General features: G+C 38.4%; 1 protein-coding gene across 3 annotated transcripts in view; it reads right to left on the bottom strand.

Moving 5' to 3' along the window:
• The window catches only part of BTAF1 (B-TFIID TATA-box binding protein associated factor 1), a 105,456-nt gene that overhangs the window by 14,202 nt on the left and 70,746 nt on the right, over window positions 1-20,508 (bottom strand). For all 3 annotated transcript variants that reach the window (XM_045024926.1, XM_045024928.1, XM_045024925.1), the window contains 10 exons: window positions 12,663-12,815; window positions 6,235-6,356; window positions 5,980-6,147; window positions 5,678-5,755; window positions 5,466-5,595; window positions 4,553-4,694; window positions 4,245-4,375; window positions 3,666-3,791; window positions 2,525-2,677; window positions 902-1,113 (listed from right to left, as the gene is read on the bottom strand). In XM_045024926.1, coding sequence (XP_044880861.1) covers window positions 902-1,113; window positions 2,525-2,677; window positions 3,666-3,791; window positions 4,245-4,375; window positions 4,553-4,694; window positions 5,466-5,595; window positions 5,678-5,755; window positions 5,980-6,147; window positions 6,235-6,356; window positions 12,663-12,815 — 1,415 coding nt within the window. The remainder of the gene's footprint in view (window positions 1-901; window positions 1,114-2,524; window positions 2,678-3,665; window positions 3,792-4,244; window positions 4,376-4,552; window positions 4,695-5,465; window positions 5,596-5,677; window positions 5,756-5,979; window positions 6,148-6,234; window positions 6,357-12,662; window positions 12,816-20,508) is intronic.

Consider the following 20,508-nt stretch of genomic DNA (forward strand, 5'->3'; position numbering starts at 1 on the left):
CAGCAGGTACAATTTTGAACAGAGGGCCAAATGACCTATGGGTATAAGGCTCTGCCAGAGTGACAAAGTACTTAATCTCTCTAGAGACAAAGTACAATAGTAATATTGTAAGTGTTCAAAAAAAACAAACAAAAAAACAACCATGAATGTTTGGTTATTTTTATTTGCTTTCTGGTTGAGTATTACATTTGTTTCATGTTTTCAAGATTTTCTTTGCAATGAGGAACAGAAATTTCAATTTTTTATTTTACAGGAAACCTGAGATTCTCCCCTATTCAAGAAAAAACACTCATCACTGCAAGAGTTGGAAACATTGCAATAGATCAAGACAGCAAGAAACCAGGAATTAGGATTGTATCCAGGTCTCTGCATGATGAACAGTGGACAAAAGAAGTAACCAAGCCAGCTCTCAAGTAAATGTTTTAGGCTTTACAATAAAGATCTGTTTTCATACTTCAATTGTTGTTATAAGTATATTCAGTATATTCTGAGTACACTTGAAATTTTGGTATCTCTTTTGTAGTAATAGCAAACCGAAGAAAGCCTATCATATGAAGATTTCCTAACAATTTAAGCCTAGTGTCATTCAGAATTTAATTTAATAATTTTTTTTTTAAAGTGCGATGCTTATTTTATGACACATGGTTCCTTGCTAATCAGTTAGTATTTGTGAACACATCTTTACACTGGTTCATTTAATCTGATTCAAATTGCAAGATAAATTATGCAATGATAGTCTGCCAGTATAATCTGATCACACGAGTAGAAATTATAGTACCCTATCTTATTAAAAACTGCAAGAGCTCTCATGAGACAAGAGTCACTTCAATTTTGTATTCAAGTAAGTAATGCCATCCATTGTAGTCTGCCTTAAAACAAGAGGAAAAGAAGAGGAACTTACCGTGAAACAATGGAATGCCTTTGACCAGCAGGTATGCTGCCATCTAATCGCAAATATGTAACAGAGGGCAAGTGAGGTTTGAGGAGGTCATGTTCTACTATATCCAGCATGCTCTTGAGCTGACAGAAGATAAGTATCCTGTGCTGAGCCACAACAGCTTCTGTGCCATTCTCTGAAGAGCCACCATTTCCCAAACCACAGTCTAGTAGTAGCTTCAAGTAAATTTTAAAATAAAAATTACCACAATGGATTATGTCTCTCTTGTAAATAGTTATACTTACACTGCTGGCAGAAGTGAATAAAAATAAATTTACACACACACTCACTCTCTCACCCCCTCTAAATTAACAAATTCTTGCAGGGTATGTAATGAGCTATGAGTCAAATTCTGTAGGAAACAAGGAATATTGACTGTAGATCCTTTCACACTATGAAGGACCTGCAAAATCTGGCAGAAAACAAAATTTCTTATCTTGTTTCTACAAAAATTGGTTTTAAACAAGAAGTTTTCTATTGATACTGGATTAGTAAGAGGGTATAGCTTACTTAAAAATACATAACCATGTGTGATTATATAGAAAACTGAGTCAGTCTTCAATCACCAGACGTCTCTTCTATAATAAATAGGTAAAACAATATTCTGCTAAGAGTAAAAGGAAGCAGGACAGCAAGAAAGAACAGAAAAAGCAACTTTCATACTTCAGATACCCTAAAGCACTTGAAGGAAAAAAAAAACCAATGACTAAGGCCTGGATCCTGTATTGTGATTCACGTGTGCAGACTGCTGTGCCCACACAGATAACAATGCAGGATTGGAGAGATAATTATATCTCCATGAAATAACTAAATACCTTCTGTATTTGTACAAAATCAACACTTCATACATATCCCATCTTTTTAATTATTTATGTCTATTTTCTTATGAAATGTAGTATTTTCTAAAAAATTAATTTTAGCAAATATTCCTAGTGATCATTTCCATATATGCCTTGGATTAAAATTTGTAAAGATAAGTTCTAACTACTTGCCTGAAAATGAAGGTCCCATGCTAAGAGTGAACACTTGGTTAAAAAAGTGCAGTACACCTCAATTTTACATGGAAATTGCATTAAAAAACCCCATCAATTTAAAAATCACTTCTGCCTGAAACTTTTAAACTTGCTATTACTTGTAACATCTTTGCTTAATATAACAAAGATTAGAGGGACAAAATATCTCCCCCTTTTTCCAGATTGTTAGCTGGCACTTTGTTTATGATCACCTTCACTGTAAAATCAAATAGTCCTGGCCAAATTCAGCATCACACATTGACTGCAAGGGGTCTCAGGTTTCTTCTATTTGCGTGGATTCTTTTGCAAAGCAATGACAGAGAAATTATTTAACAGCGTCCTCCTTCCCCGCCCACCCCCAAAATAACCAAAAAACACAAAAAACAGGAAAGTCGGACTGTAAAACCAGAAATATGGCAGACACTCAAGGACAGGTTAACTAATTTTTTAAATAAACTAAATTAGTAATTGATTGTTTTTCCAAAAACACAGTTATACAATAATCACAGTAACTCCAGAACAACACAGACATTTATGAACTTTGGGATACATAATACGTTTTAAGTATACTTACTTGTTTTAAAGCAGACAGTTTAGGCGCATGCTGGATATCTCGAAGGGATGAGTTATGAGCTGCAAGCTGCTCTGTGGTTCTCTTGTATTCTGGATGCTGGGTTGTTAACACTAATGCTGGATGGTTACATAGTTTTCGTAAATATTGTAATGCCTTTTAAATTTTGAGAGAAAAGTGGTGAGATTAGCAGCAACTAGAGATTATGGAAAATGGGGTGGACAAAATTGATATTTAATGCTGTAGCCCACTTGGCCATAATTTCACAAGTTTGACAACAACAGATTTTTAAAGATGTTTGTATCATACACTGATTTAAATAAAAAGTTAATTCCAGCTGAAAACTTGCTGCTGGCTAGTATTAAAACAATCTTAGTTCCAGCTCTGGAGACAGTGCATGAAGCCCTCTCAGAGTGTTATGTGACTCGGAAACAAGATTCGGACTTGGAAGCTGTGTGAGGCCCTTCAGAGAAGTATTGCCAAACCAGTTTACCTTAAGTTATTTTTTGATCCAAATTTATGAAGGATTGTGGTCATGCACAATTTCAGTCTGGTGGGAAAATTCCCTCTCCCCAACCCAAACAAAACATTGCCTGCCTTTCCATTAGGGTGGAAAAATAGATAGAATGGGATAATTTATATTTCTATATAAAAATTTCACTGTTCTAGACTGTTGTAGTGAAACTAACACTGATACGACTAAAATTATTCTTACCTGCACAGTTTTTGATATTTAAATTCACTGATAAACAGAACTTTTAATACTCCATTTCCAATTTAGAATAAAAACTCTAGCAGATGGATATACTTAAATATAGATTAATTCAGCAGAATATGTAAAAGAAAACCTATTATAGTTTAAATATTTTAAACACGAAGTTTCACTCTAAAATAAAACAGCAACACGTTATTTAATCATCATAGCTCTTCACATCATACCCAGACAAGCTGATCACAGCTATGGAAATTACTTCATTTAAACAGTAGGTTCAGGATTTAACCGAATTTACTTTGAACTATATTTCAACATCCAGTGTACAAAATTACTCTTTTCAGTAGGGTAGGATTTAAGTAGGATTTACTAGAATATAATCTATTAGAAATACATTAACAAGAGAGCACAAATTATTGAAGAAATCTGTACCTGAAACACATGTCCTGTAGCTTTAAGCTTTGGCCTTTCAGTCTCCTCACTCAGTGAAGCAGATGAAACAGTTTCATCAACATCACATTTGGCACGAGACTTGGCAAAATCTTCATAAAGTTGAACCTGTAGGGCCCCACCAGGTGAAAGAAAGGAGTGTGTGTTTAATATTAAATGAGAAAATTTAAATTCCAGACTGCCTAATAATGCAACAAATGGGAAGAAAACTTTTAAAATTATAATTAATCTCATTCAACATAATCTTGATATTACAGTTTGTGTGTAAACTCATTACTTGAAATTTTTACTTTTCAAGTTAATATGCATGAATTTGCAAATTAGTAAATTATTTCCTACAATGACCCACATTAGTGATGGCAGAAACACACACTGCAGTGATTTTAAATTTTAAGCCTTATAAGAAAACATTTTCAAATCTGGGTGGTCTAAAATATGTCAAGGCTCACACTGAACTGATCCCAGGATCATGGACCTACAACTGACTCCTTTGTAGTCCCAACTAGTGCGGAGCAGATGCCGAGTATCAGAGAGATTCTATATCTTGCTTTTTAAACTTACCTGTAGAGAACTGAGAGTACAGTAATAATCTTGAATAATTTTGGGTGGAAGATCCTGTAGTACATCCTCTTTCATTCTTCTCAACAAAAATGGCAATACTTGACGGTGCAGTGCTTCCATTGCAAGAACTCCTAGGTGTCAACAGCAGATATAGCAAATAGTTTAAAAACCACAACAAAGCAGCAAATTACTTCAAACATCACAAACAGAAGACTTTATACTGGGATATTGAAGTGTTTGATGTTTTCAGTAGCAATTTTGAGTTACAAAGAAACAAGCAAGAAAACAGATTGGAGCTTGTGCCTTACCTGCCTCTTGTTCTCGACTGGAACTCCGAGCATCTCTACTTGCTAATATTGGTTTGCCATAACGAGCTGCAAACTGGCGTTCAGTACCCAAAAATCCTGGCATAAGGAAGTCAAACAGTGACCACAACTCTAAAACGTTATTCTGAAGATAAGAGAAAGATTTGTTAAAACATTTCCAAAACTGAAAACAGTTTCCAATATTATGGAGTATTTCCTTATTTTTGAATGTTTACCCTATAATACAGTGCAATGAAGCTCTTGACACCAATTATGATCTTTTAGCTGTTTTGCATGTCTGGGAGACTGACAGCTGGGTGGGGATGAAATTGAGGATTAGGTAAGGGGAAGGTCCTAATGGTACCTTCATAGGCCAGAACTAAAAAGTGACTTCAGAATGTGTACTCGGTAACTGATGACTGGATTGCCCCAACACTTCCAGGCATCAATCAAACCGTGCCCTCTGGATAGCCGGAGAGAGAGAGTGGCAATACCCTAAGGGCATTGGCGACCTCAACTCAATCCGAGGAAGACATCCCGAGGAGAGAAGTCTTATATACCACAAGGGGGCTCAAAATGTGAGGGACTTTGAGTTGATATGATGATCATGTGCCATGAGTTTTTGGAATGGAACCCTCTGGGTTCCATAAAGGTGGAAAACCAACCCACTGAAACAGTTTGGGAAAAAAATGGAGTGGGAGTACTTCAGAGTCCCCCCACCACTGAGTTTTTCCATATATGAAATGGTGAGCACAAGCCTCAGATGTTCAGGAGAGCAGTCATGGATATTTCACAATAATAAGCTATATACTGAACAGGACAGCTAAGATCATGAGGACAGTGAAGTAACTGCAAAAATAATTTCCCTTTGCCTCTTCCACTCCCACCCTCTTGAAACAGGGTGTGTAGCAATTACCTGGATTGGTGTCCCAGAAAGAATGATCCTATAATTGGCAGTCAACTGCTTTACTGCTTTTGACAATTTTGTTTTTCCATTTTTGATTACATGGCCTTCATCAAGAATACAGTAGTTAAACTTAATATTTCTAGGAAATAAAGGAAGTCTGATTTAATATTTTAAAAATATTAATAAAGCAAGAAAGCAAGAAAGCAAACATTAGTTCTTACCTGAAGAAATCAATGTCATTTCGCACAACATCATATGAAGCTACTATGAGATTGTGCCTTTTCACCTGGTGTTGTAATCTTAAAACAGATATGGAGAAACAGTGTTCAGGGCAAATATAAATAACTAGGTCTTCATTTCCACCCACAAAAGTACTTTAAACATTCTACGATTTACTGTCCACATAAAAAGCTAAGTTATTTTTTCAGCAGTTTACAAAGAATTTTGAATCAAATCTTTAATCTTAATCAAATAAAGAATATATTTTCAAGTCAAAGTATTTTTCCTGCAATGTAGTGTTTACCTTGCTCTTTCAGTGGGAGGTCCGGTATAGTGCAAAGGATTGAGATACTCTTTGGAGCAAAATTTACTCACTTCATCCACCCAATGACCTGTAAGCGTTGGAGGACAAACCACCAAGGATGGAAGAGGAACACAGTCTACCAATTTAGTTCTTGCATATTCTTGAGCCCTTTAGAGTATCAAACATTAAGAACGTAATGTTACTTTTAGTATCTTAAATAAAATCCTCAAAGTGCATGACAGAACAGCAGCTTACCTGAGGCAATGATCTCCTGCAAGAATACAAATGGACTGCAATGTTTTTCCTAAACCCATATCATCACAAAGAATTCCATGAAGTTTGTACTTATTGAGAAATGCCAGCCAATTCACACCATCCTTTAAAAAAGGAGAAAGTGCAGGAGACAAAAGGTGTAAAGAGTCAGGTGTTTTGATTACAGCAATCAATTAATCATTCCTTCAAAATGCTTGTGTGCTGGATATGCCATGCACTGTCAAACTCCAGCCTGATTTCATCCAACTTTTAAACTACTACTATAGATGTCCATGCATTGCTCTGGGTGCCTATCCCATAAGTAACCCCCTTTCTCCACACAGCTCCAAAGGACTGCCCATAAAAGTATCCACTTCAGCTCACCATCTCCTCAACAGCCTTACAGAAAAGAGGGGGAAAAAATGCTCCTCAGGTGCTGGAATATGGATGAGCAGAAACCCTTGCAAAGAAACTCACACATATCCTAGTCAGTTTCTCTTTGCAGTCTTCATCACTGTGTAATGTACAACCACTTGGCTATTAAAACATGCAGAGGGTAGAAAACTGGAATATGTTATACTTGAAGGAAAATCAAGTAACATCTCCCCAAATCCATGACGGATGGCCTCCACCCTTTGTTTGCTTTGATATTCATTATTACCAAGCCCAAGATTAAAAAATCATGAGTCAGAATCCCCCCAAAATCACAGGATTCTTAAATAAATAAATAAAACTATCTATCTATAGCTTTCTAAATCTCCCCAACCCCATGCATGTGACAGACTGAAAATTCAGCCTTAATTGCATATAAATATATGGCATCACAAACACAAACCCCAACTCACTGACTCAGCCTGTCCCCTTTCCCCTCCCCACCACTGGATTAAAAGTGTCCCCTGGACAACCATTATCTGACTCCATCCTGGACTTTGCAGTCTCCCCACTCTTGCCCCCTTTCTTCAGTTTGCAACTGGAGGGGGGGAAGGAGAGCCAGAAAGCTGGCCTGGGTTCCCAGTACCATTAACTACCCTTCCTGGATTTGTTGGGGTGGGAGATTTGAGGGTGATGCTCCTGCTGCCACCAAGCTTATGGGGATGAGAGAGTCTCCATTGCGCGTCCCTTTATATATTCCTTATGTCGTTAACAGCACAATATTAAGGACAAATGGTAAGTCTCAGAATCTCTCTAAACTTTACAGTAAACACCAGACTCTATATAGGATAACGCACTACTAAAAAGTGTCAATTTAAGCAAAATTATATTATACTTGTTTATAGCTGGCTAAACAGTTTAGTTACTAGTATCTTGGAGATGCTAGAATAGTTTAAGATTTTGCTTGTGACTTCTCTAATCAGAATCTGTCTGAAAGATTCACTTCTGGTCTGCACTTTTGTTATGATCTTCATGTACTTTTAAAATTGAAGATTTGCACTAACTGAAACATGCTTCTCAACCTCTTTCACACGTTAGCCTGTTTCTTGATTTTGCATGTTTATTTCCAAATATCAACCAGTCTCTTTTCACATGCTGAAGAAGATGGAGGAATCTGAACGCAGACGAGAAGCAAGAGGAATCCAGAGGTTGTGTTGTATAAAGGCCTTGCCATCACACTGTAGGAGTAATATACTTGGTAGATTCCCAAATAGCACTCCTGGACCACATATATGAAAAGGTTCTTAATATGCAACATTTGAAAGTACTTTTCCAACATCTAGTCCAAATGTGATGCTTGTTTAGTAATGCAGTCAAATGCTATAGTCACTAACATAGAACGTTGGATTCAAGAGGTTTGCAGCAGCATGTACTAGCTTGCAGCTAAAATTCTTCCCATCTATGAATACAGTTTTTCATTTCTTCCTGACTTGTGAGTGGAGATTAACTTAGTTTCTCAAAAACAGTTGATTTTTATCTTGTCTGTAAGCTGACGAAAGTCTGAAAAAGGGGCTTTGAGAGAGTCAACTACACTGATTGCAGAAGCAACTGGCAATAAAATCTTCAGAGTTCTGCAGGTGAACCCCAAACAACTACTATTATAGACATCCTCATTAAAGTAGTGTCATACACTTTTAGCTACTTTAAGATCTTCAATTATCACTGTTTCTTGAAGATTTTTTTTTAAACTGAACTTTCCAAATGACACCACCACACTTCCCAGTCTTATTTTGCTAGAAAGCTTCAGTGCTACCATTATATTCCTACCATGCTTTTCTCCCTGTGTTTTCATGTTTTATAACTTCTTTGGCTCTTTTTAAAAGATCTTTTCCAGTGTACCCAACTTCACATAGTCATTAAGAAGCAGGTTTAGGCCATGGGAAGCACATCCTTTTGCAGTAATATGTAGATATTTGTCCATTAGGTCGTCTCATGCTGCTTTCTTATTACTGGCATTATCACTCAGCAGAGGAGCAAATACTTTCCCTCTTCCAGTCTTCTCTGGTATTTCACTAATACATACTCTGCTGTATGTCTGTTCTCCTTTTTCAGTGCTCTTGTAAAAAACAAACAAACAAAAACACCTCCCCCACCCCCGGTTAAGGTGTTATCATACAGTTGAGGATTTCTTCCCTCCATGTATCCGTCCACAAATCTGTAAGTACTGCCAGACAAAGTGCTTCCTTGATTCTTTTTCTTGCAGTTTGCATTAAATGTTCATATTCTGACTGTAGAAGAGGCTTGCTAAAAGAATGTCTGCTGGGTGACTGGCATGATTGTCTTAATAGTTTAAATGGTTCCTGCCAATAAGTCTTTTCCATGACTTACAGTGAGGAACCAGAAACATGCATCACCCTTGAGAGAGTTTGGTCAATTTTTTGTTGCCATTCAAGCATCACCTTGTCTGTAATGAAGTCATTTTGGATATATCTGGCTGAAATGCTTGTTTTCCTGATAACTGAAGAGCTGAACTTGAGTGTATAACAATTCCAGATGGTGGTGTGTCAGAAGCAGGACTTCTGGATCGAGGATGATTGTTGCAAGTGCAACCAGTCAGTATCGTCTCTTCTTGACCTTCACTGCCACTCATGAAGGGTTTTTTTAATGTCTGCAGGACATTTTACATGCAAGGATGCGTTTGGCCATCCTCATAGCATTTGAAAATGCGCATTTCACTCGCCAGTATTCGCAAGATACAGATCCTTTTTGTCTGAATGACTGTCAGTGTGGAAATGCTTCCATGATCATATCATTTTTGCTGAGGGAAAAGAAAAAGAGCTCCTCCATGCCAGGTGCATTTGGTTCCTCCTGCAGATCTCTGGGTCAGGCATTGGAGGCAGAATCCATTCCAGCCCCCCTAAAATCCTCCTTCAAGGCCCTGGATGCACAGGCCTCTTGCTCTCTAGCCGGCTGACTACACAGGCATGCTACAGACTGTTAGGTTCCCTGCATGACAGAGGGTGTCAACCTCCTAGTCTGCTGAGAGGTCTCTGGGATGAGTGGGCTGCTCATCAGGGCCAGTCAGGAGAACAGCAGCTTCAGGGTAGCAGCTGCTTCCCCCTCAGGCTCACATTGTTTCCACACCAAACTCCACTTCCAGGACAGAAGTCAGAGACAGGCAGGCAGTAAGCCATATATTGTATATAAACCAACAGTATATAGTAATTGTAATGACCCAATACTGTAAGTTTTGAAATAAAGTAACTTCATTTGAAATATTTAATTAGAAGAATTCTGAAGGACGGAAGTGCAGCAGTAATAAGACTACTCTAAACACTAACTGTTCATTCTGAAAGAAAGTATTTCATGCAAATTTCTTTTCAATTTTTCCCAGAATTGAATCAGAAGCATGCAGAGTCCAGACTATCAGTCCAGGTCCATTTGGGCATTCTGTAACCAAACAGCTTTTATGTAGTGGATACACTGACTTATTCCTCAGCTTTGAATGGATGTATCCCAGTTTGAAAAGATTAATTTTAGCCTTGTTGAATTCGCTGAACACAGATGCAACTGCATCTTAAGTTCAATGAAGTCACATGGAATGTCAGCATTCTTCAGATTTGTTTTCCCATGATGTTAGAGGAGAAACTTTTTCCTTGATAGTGGATGAAAACTGACTTGAGACATGGAGCTTCTTCTATTTTAACTGTAATTAAATATAGGAGAAAGTCAGGATTTTTGCTGAACAACCACTACCTTGCAATTCCTTCTTGCTCAGCTGACAGTTTCTTTAGTTGGCCAACATGTGCAAAGGACTACTTGTACCTTTTGCTTTTCATTTATCAGTAGATCAAATCATACACTGCATGCAACAGCAACTGGTTTCGACTGACTTATTGAGTTCTTTGCTTCTTGGTAAATCCCTTGATTATTAGTTATACTGATCATTTTATCTTCAAGTTCTGCCTGATGATTAGGGCCCTACAAAAAAATTAATGACTGAAAAACATGTCCCAGACCGTGAAATCTGGTCTCCACCATGAAATCTGTACTTTTATGTACTTTTACCCTATACTCAAAACGGGGGGGTGGGAGGGGTGTCAAGATCCAAACAAGGGGTTGCAAGGTTATTGTAGGGGGGGGGCACCCTGAAGAGCAGCAGCGGTTAGCCAGATGCCAAGTGCTGAAGGCTGTGCTGCTGCCAGCAGCAGCAGCGCAGAAGTAAATTATAAAGTATAATATTGCTACCTTTACTTCTGCGCTACTGCTGGTGGTGGCACTGCCTTTAGAGCAGTGCGCCCAGCCAGCAGCCACCACTCTCCAGCTGTCCAGCTCTGAAGGCAGCGCAGAAGTAAGGGTGGGAATACTGCCTACAATAGCCTTGCAACTCCCTTTTGGGTCAGGACCCTCCAGTTTGAGAAATGCTGACTTAAGGGCTTTATGTGTTTAGGTTTTTAAATACATATTCATGCCTTGTTACAATACCATGAAATTTAAGATTTAAATATCTGAAACTATGAAATTCAATATTTTTAAAGTATGAGGACTGTGAAATTTACCAAAATGGACCATGAATTTGGTAGGGCCCTACTCATGATCACTCACAATCTTGAGATAATGCAGCCAATTTTTAACGTGTGTTTCCAGGCATGTTATTTGACTGTTTCTTTGAGTGTCACCAGGAATTTGGGTGTTTACATGCCCTTGGCATTTTTTTTTTTTTAACAAGGCTTCTGGCCGATTGTGATTATGAAAATACTTCTGTAAATCTACAAAATGTTTAATCAACGTAATTTGTGCAAGATCTTGTCCAAGTAGATTTAGCCAATGTGACGTACATCCATACGTAACCAAAGTGTCATCATCTTGTTCCAAATCACTTCTCACATATTGCATCTTTTTCTCATTGTCTGCCAGGTAGCTCTTAGCAAATGAACTGTATGGCTATGGTGCTAACGCCTTGGCTTTTCTTGCTAGTGTAGCACAGTATGTTCCAGGTCTTATTACTTCCAGTATCAACCACTGACACATAACCCTCAGTTTCCCCTATCTGCACACAGTTATCTCTGGGTCATTGTGACCATTACTCCAGCCATCCTGTATTACTGTGACTGCTTTTCATGTAATCCGTTGCATGCTTCTACCCTGAAGTCAGCAGTAACTATATCTAACAGCTCACCTGCTTTCAACTGAGTGCTTTGTAATCTGGCCTTACGCAGCTGATCATTGCTTGAAAATTTGGATGCTCAACAGATAAGGGAATATCACAGCCATAAAAAAAAAAAGTTGCAATTTTCAAGTTTATTTTTTGCTTCAGTTCTGGAGTTGTTTTTATTAAAAAACTTCTTCTTTGTTGTATTTGGCCAATCTGGATCCGACTTTCTTTCATACAATCTGCCTTCCAACTCATGTTGTCTTTGCAATTTCTGAATGCAAGACTCTGTCATCTTCATGAACTTTCTCAAAATTAGCCATGAATTGGGTCAAGTGTTTTTCCACCTTTGTTCATGCTGAAATATTTTACTTGAGTCACTGAGTTCAGTTGCACTACAGCCAGCCAGTTCAAGAGAAAGTACTGGACTGGACAGTTAGTTTGGTAGTTTTCCTCAAACAGAAACAGCAGCTTCTGAATCCTGGAATCCCTCTTTGTTTGCTAAACATATTTTCATTGCTAAACAAAGAAGGGGAATTACCAGATTCAGAAGTTTCAGTTTGTTTCAAGTATCCAAGGCAATAGCATTCAGCTTTAAGTTGAGGCTTTTTGTTTTATCGTCTTTAATTAAAATTAGATCATATTATTGCAAAACTATCCTCAAGTTGCTATTTTTCAGTAACTGTCATTAAATTTATTCTAATAGTTATATTCTTCCCAATTTCCGATTAAAAGGGTTTAAAACAATATTTACTAATGCCTTGTCCTAAACTATTTTTTTTCCAGGAAATTACCAACCCTGAAAGTCTGTCAGTTTACTGTCTGAGTTTTAGTGTACAAAATCTGTTATAATTATGCACTATAAGTCATCATGATTTTCTTGTAAAGTAAAGGCAGAAGTTTTTACCTGCTGATATTTTCTGAGCTCTGCTTTGATTGGGACCGGAATTTTATAGTTTTCCAATTTTTTTCCATCCAATAGTTGCTCCAGAAAATGGCGCTCTTTGGCTTTCAGTAGGATTAATTCTTCAGACATGTTCGGTGGATCTGGAATGCCAGCCTGAAATAATGATTAAAAAAAATACAGTAACCTTGTACAAAACCTTATATAGAAAGAGAGCAAATGCAAACTAGAGTCTCTCATTCACCAGAAGCGTTAATAAGCATATAGCATTTTCGCAAAGTATTTTTTAAAATTGCATATTCCCAAAGGCTTCTTTTATCACACATTTGAAAAAAGGTCACTTGCTTGATCTTGGAGAATTGACAAAAACAGAACATATCCTGAACGTTTACCAAAGGAAAACTCCACTATAAACTTTTGTACACATAAGAGGAACATAATCATGTGGAAGTTAGATTGTTCTGCCTTTACTTAATAAGGTAGCTTCACCAGTCGGCTGATAAAAAACTGACACCTTTTCTTCCCAAGCTACAACCTACCCCCAAAGACTAGTAGATAACTTTCCCAAGAGTACTCAAATTCCAAACTATAACCTAAAATGAGAACTAAGTATAAAGGTAAGATTCCAATTGCTGGAGGGGTGAGAGAGAGAGAGAGTACGACAACAAACCATTATCAGGACCTTTGACAAGACTCTCAGTTGCTGTTCTTAGGCCAAAAGGCAAAAGCAGAGAATTGAAAACATTGAGAACCTATGGTGAATCCGAGAAATATGTTGAGAGGAAGTTTTAGGTTGAAGGTATGAATTCAATGAAGGGATAAAAGCCTCATGGCTTCATGACAGCTGTGATGGACCAATTGCTTTCAAACTGCAGGCTCTAGATGAGCAGTCCACAATGAATCAAAAGGACTTTTTGTCAGCCTATGAAATTTACACGTAGCCTTAGGAAAGGCAGGTTTTACATCAGATTTCACCTGGATTCTGGGATTAATGCTCTAATATTTAAGTGAACTGGGAAGCAAACATCAATCTCTGCCTGTGCTTATATGGAGGGGACACACACACAATCTCTCTCTCTCTCTCTCTGTTTCTTTGCCTCAGAGGGTTAGGGTAGATGTCACTGCCTCCACTAAATGTCTGTCTTCTGAAGGAAATTGTCTGGCATACCACTGAGCAGAAGGCTGAGTATTGGTTAAATTTCACCTCAGGATAAGGGTCCAAGTCCAAAGAACAATTCCCTTCTTCTGAGCTTCCGAGGATGGTGGGTCTACAAAAAGTGGTGGTTGGGGCCTCTGTACAAGCTTCAGTGTCATTCACCGATGAGTGCAACAGGGCTAGTAGTGGACAGGGAAATGAAGAATCAAAGAATATGAATGAAGCCAGTCCCAGACCATAGCTTGGCAGTTTCCTGTCTGCTCCTCCATTTTGTTTTGTGTAGGGAAAAGGAGAAGGCAGTGATGACTGTAGCTGCAATGGACAGAATGGAACCCCTCTCTTACTGAGCAGTATGCCAAGCCTACTCATGAAGCCTGACTGCCTGAAGAAGGGAGGAAGACAAGAGATTCCCTTTTGCCTTGGTCTCTTGGAAATCAGAACGTAAAAGCCACTCAATGTTCAGACTGAGGTGTGCGCGCACATAATTCCCTCCACAGTCGTCAGTCACCACTTCCCGGATTGATTCAGTGCTGGGTGGGCAGCCCCATAGCACCAAACCTGGGGGCAGAGTGAACTCAGTGGACCTCCCTACTGCCTAGAGGGCGAGTGGCTGTAGATGGCTGGAGAGTCAGGCACCTTAAATATATTTAAAAATCTGGCCCATAGGGCCTACTCTGGTCAGTGCCATGTCTGTGTCACCTATGAAGTGCTTTGAGATTCCTCTTCTGACTAGCTGCCCACATCTTTACTTAGCTGATCGGTTGACTCAAGTGTCCGATCTCTGTCAAGGTACAGAAGTGACTGATTAGTGGGGGTGGGGCTGCTAGCTGAAGTGAAAAAGGCTCCGAAGTCTTGTATAAGCCACATGGTAGCGTTATCTAATAAAGGCACAAGCAACCCAGTTTTCAGATTTTAGTACTCCAATTAGAAAAGCATGCAACTTCATTTTGATTTTTTAAATGCATTATCTGTTCAATCACCTTTTCTATTTTATATTAAAAACAGAAACAAAGTTATAGCAAAACCATTTATCATTAAGATGTACAATACAGTAATGATAAACTGAATTGTTTACTGTATTATCTCTTCCAAGCATAGTTTCCTAGTCTTATATTTTCATGGCTCACTGGAATGAATATTTGAAATTAAGTGATCAGAGAAATACAAGAACTGTGCACACTGAATTAACTTCCAAATACAATCTCACAACCACTTTAAAATATAAATTTCACTGTTCTGGTTGATTGGGAGACAATATACATCAGAAATCCCATGTTTGTTCACAGCTCTTTTATTGAGTCAGCAACTGAATAAAGAGCCTCACATTTTGGAAATGTTCTAAAAGCCTGAAGACAATGCACAAGAGTCTGGACAATGGATACATTCTCTTATATTATAAAAACCTTAAGTTGTTTGCCAGAGACAAACAAATCTAAACTGAAACCAAATGGTCCTGATAAAAACAACAAGGAGTCTGGTGGCACCTTAATGAGTAACAGATTTATTTGGGCATAAACTTTCATGGGTAAAAAACCTCACTTCTTCAGATGCATCAAGTGAGGTTTTTTACCCACGAAAGCTTATACACAAATAAATCTGTTAATCTTTAAAGTGCCACTGAACTCCTTGTTTTTGTGAATACAGACTAACACAGCTACCTCCTGATATGTGAGAAAATAAACACTCAATTCATTTTCAGCACTAACTCCTGAAAACAGGGGATTTTCCATCTTTGAAACAAAGACTGTTCTAATACCCCATTCACAAATATATACAAACACACAGAAATACCACATCACAACACCCCTTGCTAATCATGGTCACGTCCCCTTAATTCCTCCTAAAAATAAGCTGACAGGTTGGCATTCATTACAGCTGCCTGAAACAGAGGAGGCCTAGAAGCTAGATAGAAGGCACTGCCAATATTTCTATGCAGCCAGGACAAGTCTGAACTCTAGAAGTGGATTATTTCACAAGTGGAAGGGGGGGGGGGGGAAAAAGAGGAGAGGAGAAGAGTAGACAGATATCCTACTTTATTTTTAACCTTCGTTTATAATACAAAATGAAAAGTCTGTTACCCAGTTTTCCTTTCTACGACCTCACCTCCTAATTGGAGATATTTGGGTTGCCCTCATATCCAGAAAACACTGGAGGCAGTTTACACTTGCCCAAGACTTTGATATGCCCCTTCGTCCCTCACACAAAAGGAGTACTTCCAAAGCTATATTAAAACACTGAAGTGCTATTAATAGATTAATTAAATGCTTACTCAGCTCAAAGCCTTATTCAATAGCAGTAACTCTATAACTAGAGCTGAGAATAGGCCATCACAGAAATCCAAGAATTTAACTCTGATTGGATGCATCGGAAGGAAAAGAAAAGTTGAAGAAAGAAAAATAGGTAGCAGTCCTGACATCTACTCCAAACAAACATTTGGGATACTAATTTTTCCTTTCTGCTCACTGGTACTAATGCCTAGACCACTGTCCTGATAAAAGGATACTGCTGCTGAGGATTAAAGGTCCATCTTGTAAGGCATTTACAAAATGTGCTGATGGATTACTATGTAGCACCTTTGCTTATTTCTTCTGTGGTGGCTACTGACCTTTCTACCCAACCCTTCTAAATCTACTGGGCCCTGATCCCTTCTGTAATCAATCAGTCTGTCTGCAGCTGCATATACTTCAATGAGGCAGTAACTGATCCACCTAGTTATGTAGGATTTAGATGCTTTTAAGTACGGACATTTAGAATGGAAGGGGGAAAAAAAAAAAGAGATGTAACCCTGAATTCATCAGTTCTAAGTTAAATCTTAACAGCTTTTTTCCACTTCTGATATGTGGAGCAACTTTTCTTTCAGCTGAGGCCCAAACAAAGGAAGAGAAATCTCCTGTAACATATGAAAGAAATGACTAGAGTATGAAGAACAACCTTGCCCTTGTGCGGAAGGCACATTAAGGTGCATCTTCTAAGAGAGATTTCAGAGTCATCTTGTCCAGTGGTTCTCAACCTTTCCAGACTATTGTACCTCTTTCAGGAGTCTTGCGTACCCCAAGTTTCACCTCACATAAAAACTGCTTGCTTACAAAATCAGACAAAAATACAAGAGTGTCACAGCCACTATTACGAAAAATTGCTTCCTTTCTCATATTTACCATATAATTATAAAATAAATCAATTGAAATATAAATCTTGTACTTACATTTCAGTGTATAATATATAGAGAAGTATAAACAAGTCGTCTGAAATTTTAGTTTGTACTGACTTCACTAGTGCTTTTTATGTAGCCTGTTGTAAAAATAGACAAATATCTAGATGTGTTGCTGTCCCCCCTGGAAAACCACTGCGTACCCATGGGGGTACATGTACTCCTGGCCAAGAATCACTTTTCTTGCCAATGTAATTGTGAATAGGATGCATGTATTTATTGGGAGGAAATATAGGGAATTAGATATCACCAGCATGAGCAGATTGGCTGTTACAATGTATAGCCCTGTAGAGGGGTACTAGGTTGAAGAGACAGGCAAAACTGTTCTGTTGGATAGGCATGCTTGCCCAGGCTTCCCCCTCCCGCCCCCCCCCCCACAGCTGGATCTCAAATTGACAAGGTAAGGTCCACAGAGGTGCCAGAGCTCTATTTCTTCAGCTTCTGTGATGGTCTCCTCCCAGATAGATTAAATCATGCCAAAACCCAAGAGGGCTTCTATTTGGTCTGCTCCACCATTACAAGTAAGGAGCGGTTTGTTATTTTTAGTTCCTGCTAGAATCCAGTTTTTCCAGTTTGTTCAATTATTTCACGCTACCATGCTCCACCAGTAAGTGTTCACAGATGTTATAATAAATTTATTCAAACTCTTAGAATATTTTAGTTAATATTTATTTGAAAAAGGAAATCAAGAAGGAATTAAGTGCTGAGATGGGAGTTGCTGGGTTCAAGAACCTATGCCAGCACAGTGTCCTTAGTCTTCTTCCTCCAACCCCACAGTTTATGAATTCTCTTTTCCTACATAAATGATGGCTTGCCATCCAGTCATTAACACAGATATCAGACAAAGCCATCTCAATTTCCTGGGTTTTATATTTAAAACAAAATTAAAAATAAAAGTTTTTAAATCTTTCGGGGGAAAACATTCAATTCTAGTCTGAATGCATATACGATTCAAAAAAATCTTGTCTTTAATAAAGTTTTAATATAAAAACTTGAAATGCCTTATAGAAGGGCTAGCTTTTAATTTTAGTTCCACCGCTGAGCACAGTAGTGCTGTGCTAATACCAAGGGTTTCAAAACAAACTTGAGCAAAAATAACTAAATAACGTAGGCCCAAACTATTTATCTAGTTATTAAAACAGCTAGCAAGGGTGCTCAAGTTTCTCTATTGTTTAGAATGAAAATGTTGTAGCTTTAGTTTCTTATTACAAGATCTTCCTTTAATTTTTTGGATATTGGCAAATCTCATTCTAAAACGTTTAATGTTTACATTTAGTCAAATTCGACAGGACACATCTGTAGAATTAAAGCCGTTCAGATAGTTTCTTCAAAAGATTTTTTCTAATTGGAATTGATAATTGTCCAAAGGCTCAGATATAATTCCTCATGAATTATTGAGACATTTAATTTATTAATGAAGAATTCTGTTTCACTTATTTATAACCTTTACACTAAATATTTAATATGAATACATGCAATTGATACCATTGTCTAACCTTACATCCTTGTACTGTATATTCATTAAATTTCATCCAATGAAGAGTTCCCCCCCCCCAATACTTTTTCTAAGTCAGAGTGGATTATTCCACTCATGCGAGAGTCCTACTTCAAGGTGAGATCAGAATGAATTTTGCTCATTTGTACCAATTTGTGACTACTCAATTTCTGTACCTCCTTTCAAAGCTCCAGACAGGCACATTTTAAAATGAAAAGAAATTTTTTTTTAAAAAGGTAGTTTATACATCAGCATTAACAGTGAATTCTTCTTAGAAGTTCACAGACAAATGGTTCAGAGGAAGAGAAGGAGAGTACCAAGTATAGGGCCCTGGGGAACATCGAAGGGTGGCTGAACCCTAAAGGAAATGCAAATGAATGGCTAGGGATACAGAACCACCAAAAAAATAAAATAAAATAAAAAATAAATAAAATAAATACAGTACTCCAGAAGAACAAGAAAGAGGAGATGTGGAGCAAAAGAGTGATGGACAGTGTAGTGCAGGGGTTCTCAAACTGGGGGTCGGGACTCCTCAGGGGGTCGTGAAGTTATTACATGGGGGAGGTCACCCCGCTTTGCCTCCAGCATTTATAATGGTGTTAAATATATTTTAAAAATGTTTTTAATGTGGGGGTGGAGGGGGTGTCACACTCAGAGGCTTGCTATGTGAAAGGGGTCACCAGTACAAAAGTGAGAACCCCTGGTGTATGTCAAAGACAACAGATAGGAACAGCAGCCGGTTGGGGGGGGGGGGGAAGAACGACTCTGCCAAGAGAAGGTCACTGCAAAAAAAATTTAGTGAAGACAGCCTTTGTGGAACAGAAGGCCTAAAAACCAAGTAGCAAAGGGTTAAAGAATTTTAAAAGGGCAGGACCAGACTACCTCCTACTCAGGGAGTTTAGGAGGTGAAGGAAGGGGCAGTAGTTAAAGAGAAGTCAAGTGAGAGTTCTCTCAGGGCAGGGGAAACCACATTTGTTGTTTCAATCGGCTCCCTCCAGCAATCACACCACTCCTTTCCAACCTCTTTCATAAGCTTTTCCCCAAGACCAACAGTTTCTTCACCAAAGGGATCCAAGTCAAACAAACAGTTTTGAATCCCTCTTATATTGTTGGCTTATTTGTTCTGAAAGCCCACACACATTTGGTGTCCAACATTCCCTAGGGATGCGCTTTTGGGCAGTCTTCCACATGAGGAGACAAATGCTCTATGGTGCTCATGTGTTGCATTAATATTACAGAGTAATTCATCTAATTCAGAGGGAAAGTCTTCCCAAATCAGAAAAAGTTAATATCTTAAGTTATACAAAATCTTGTTGACAATTCTCAAAAGGCTGCAATTCAGTGATTCATACAACACTGGTGAAAATCCAAAGTAAGTGAACTTTGAAACCGTGTTTTATTACCATCTACTGGTGAAAAAATAAGTTTCACACAAACATAGCATTTTCTAGATTGCAACACTGGGGAAAACCTTAAAATATACAGAAATAAAAAGTACAAGAGATTTAACGGGGTTAATGATAATTAAAATCAAGATCAGATAAAACGGTTACCTACCTTTTGTAACTTGTCCTTCGAGATGGATTGTTCATGTCCATTCCATTCTAGGAATGTGCGCACCCATGTGCACAGCTGTCAGAAACTTTTGCCTTTGCAGTATCTGTAGGGTCGGCTACAGCACCCCCTTGAGAGCTGCACTCATGTGTCAGTATATTAGGCGCCGCCGACCCTACACGCTCTCAGTTCCTTCTTGCTGGTAACTCCAACAGAGGGGTAGGAGGGCAGAAAATGGAATCGACATGAGCAACACATCTCGAAGAACAGTAGCTATGAGAGGTAGGCAACAGTTTTTTCTTCGAGTGTCTGCTCATGTCGATTCCATTCTAGGTGACTCACAAGCAGTATCCTCAGAGGCGGGCTCGGAGTTCACAGTTTAGCGGCTTGTAGTACTGCCCTACCAAGCCAGCATCATCCCAGGCCTGCTGGTTAC

Source organism: Mauremys mutica, chromosome 7, assembly GCF_020497125.1.
Source record: "Mauremys mutica isolate MM-2020 ecotype Southern chromosome 7, ASM2049712v1, whole genome shotgun sequence".
NCBI lineage: Eukaryota > Metazoa > Chordata > Testudines > Geoemydidae > Mauremys > Mauremys mutica.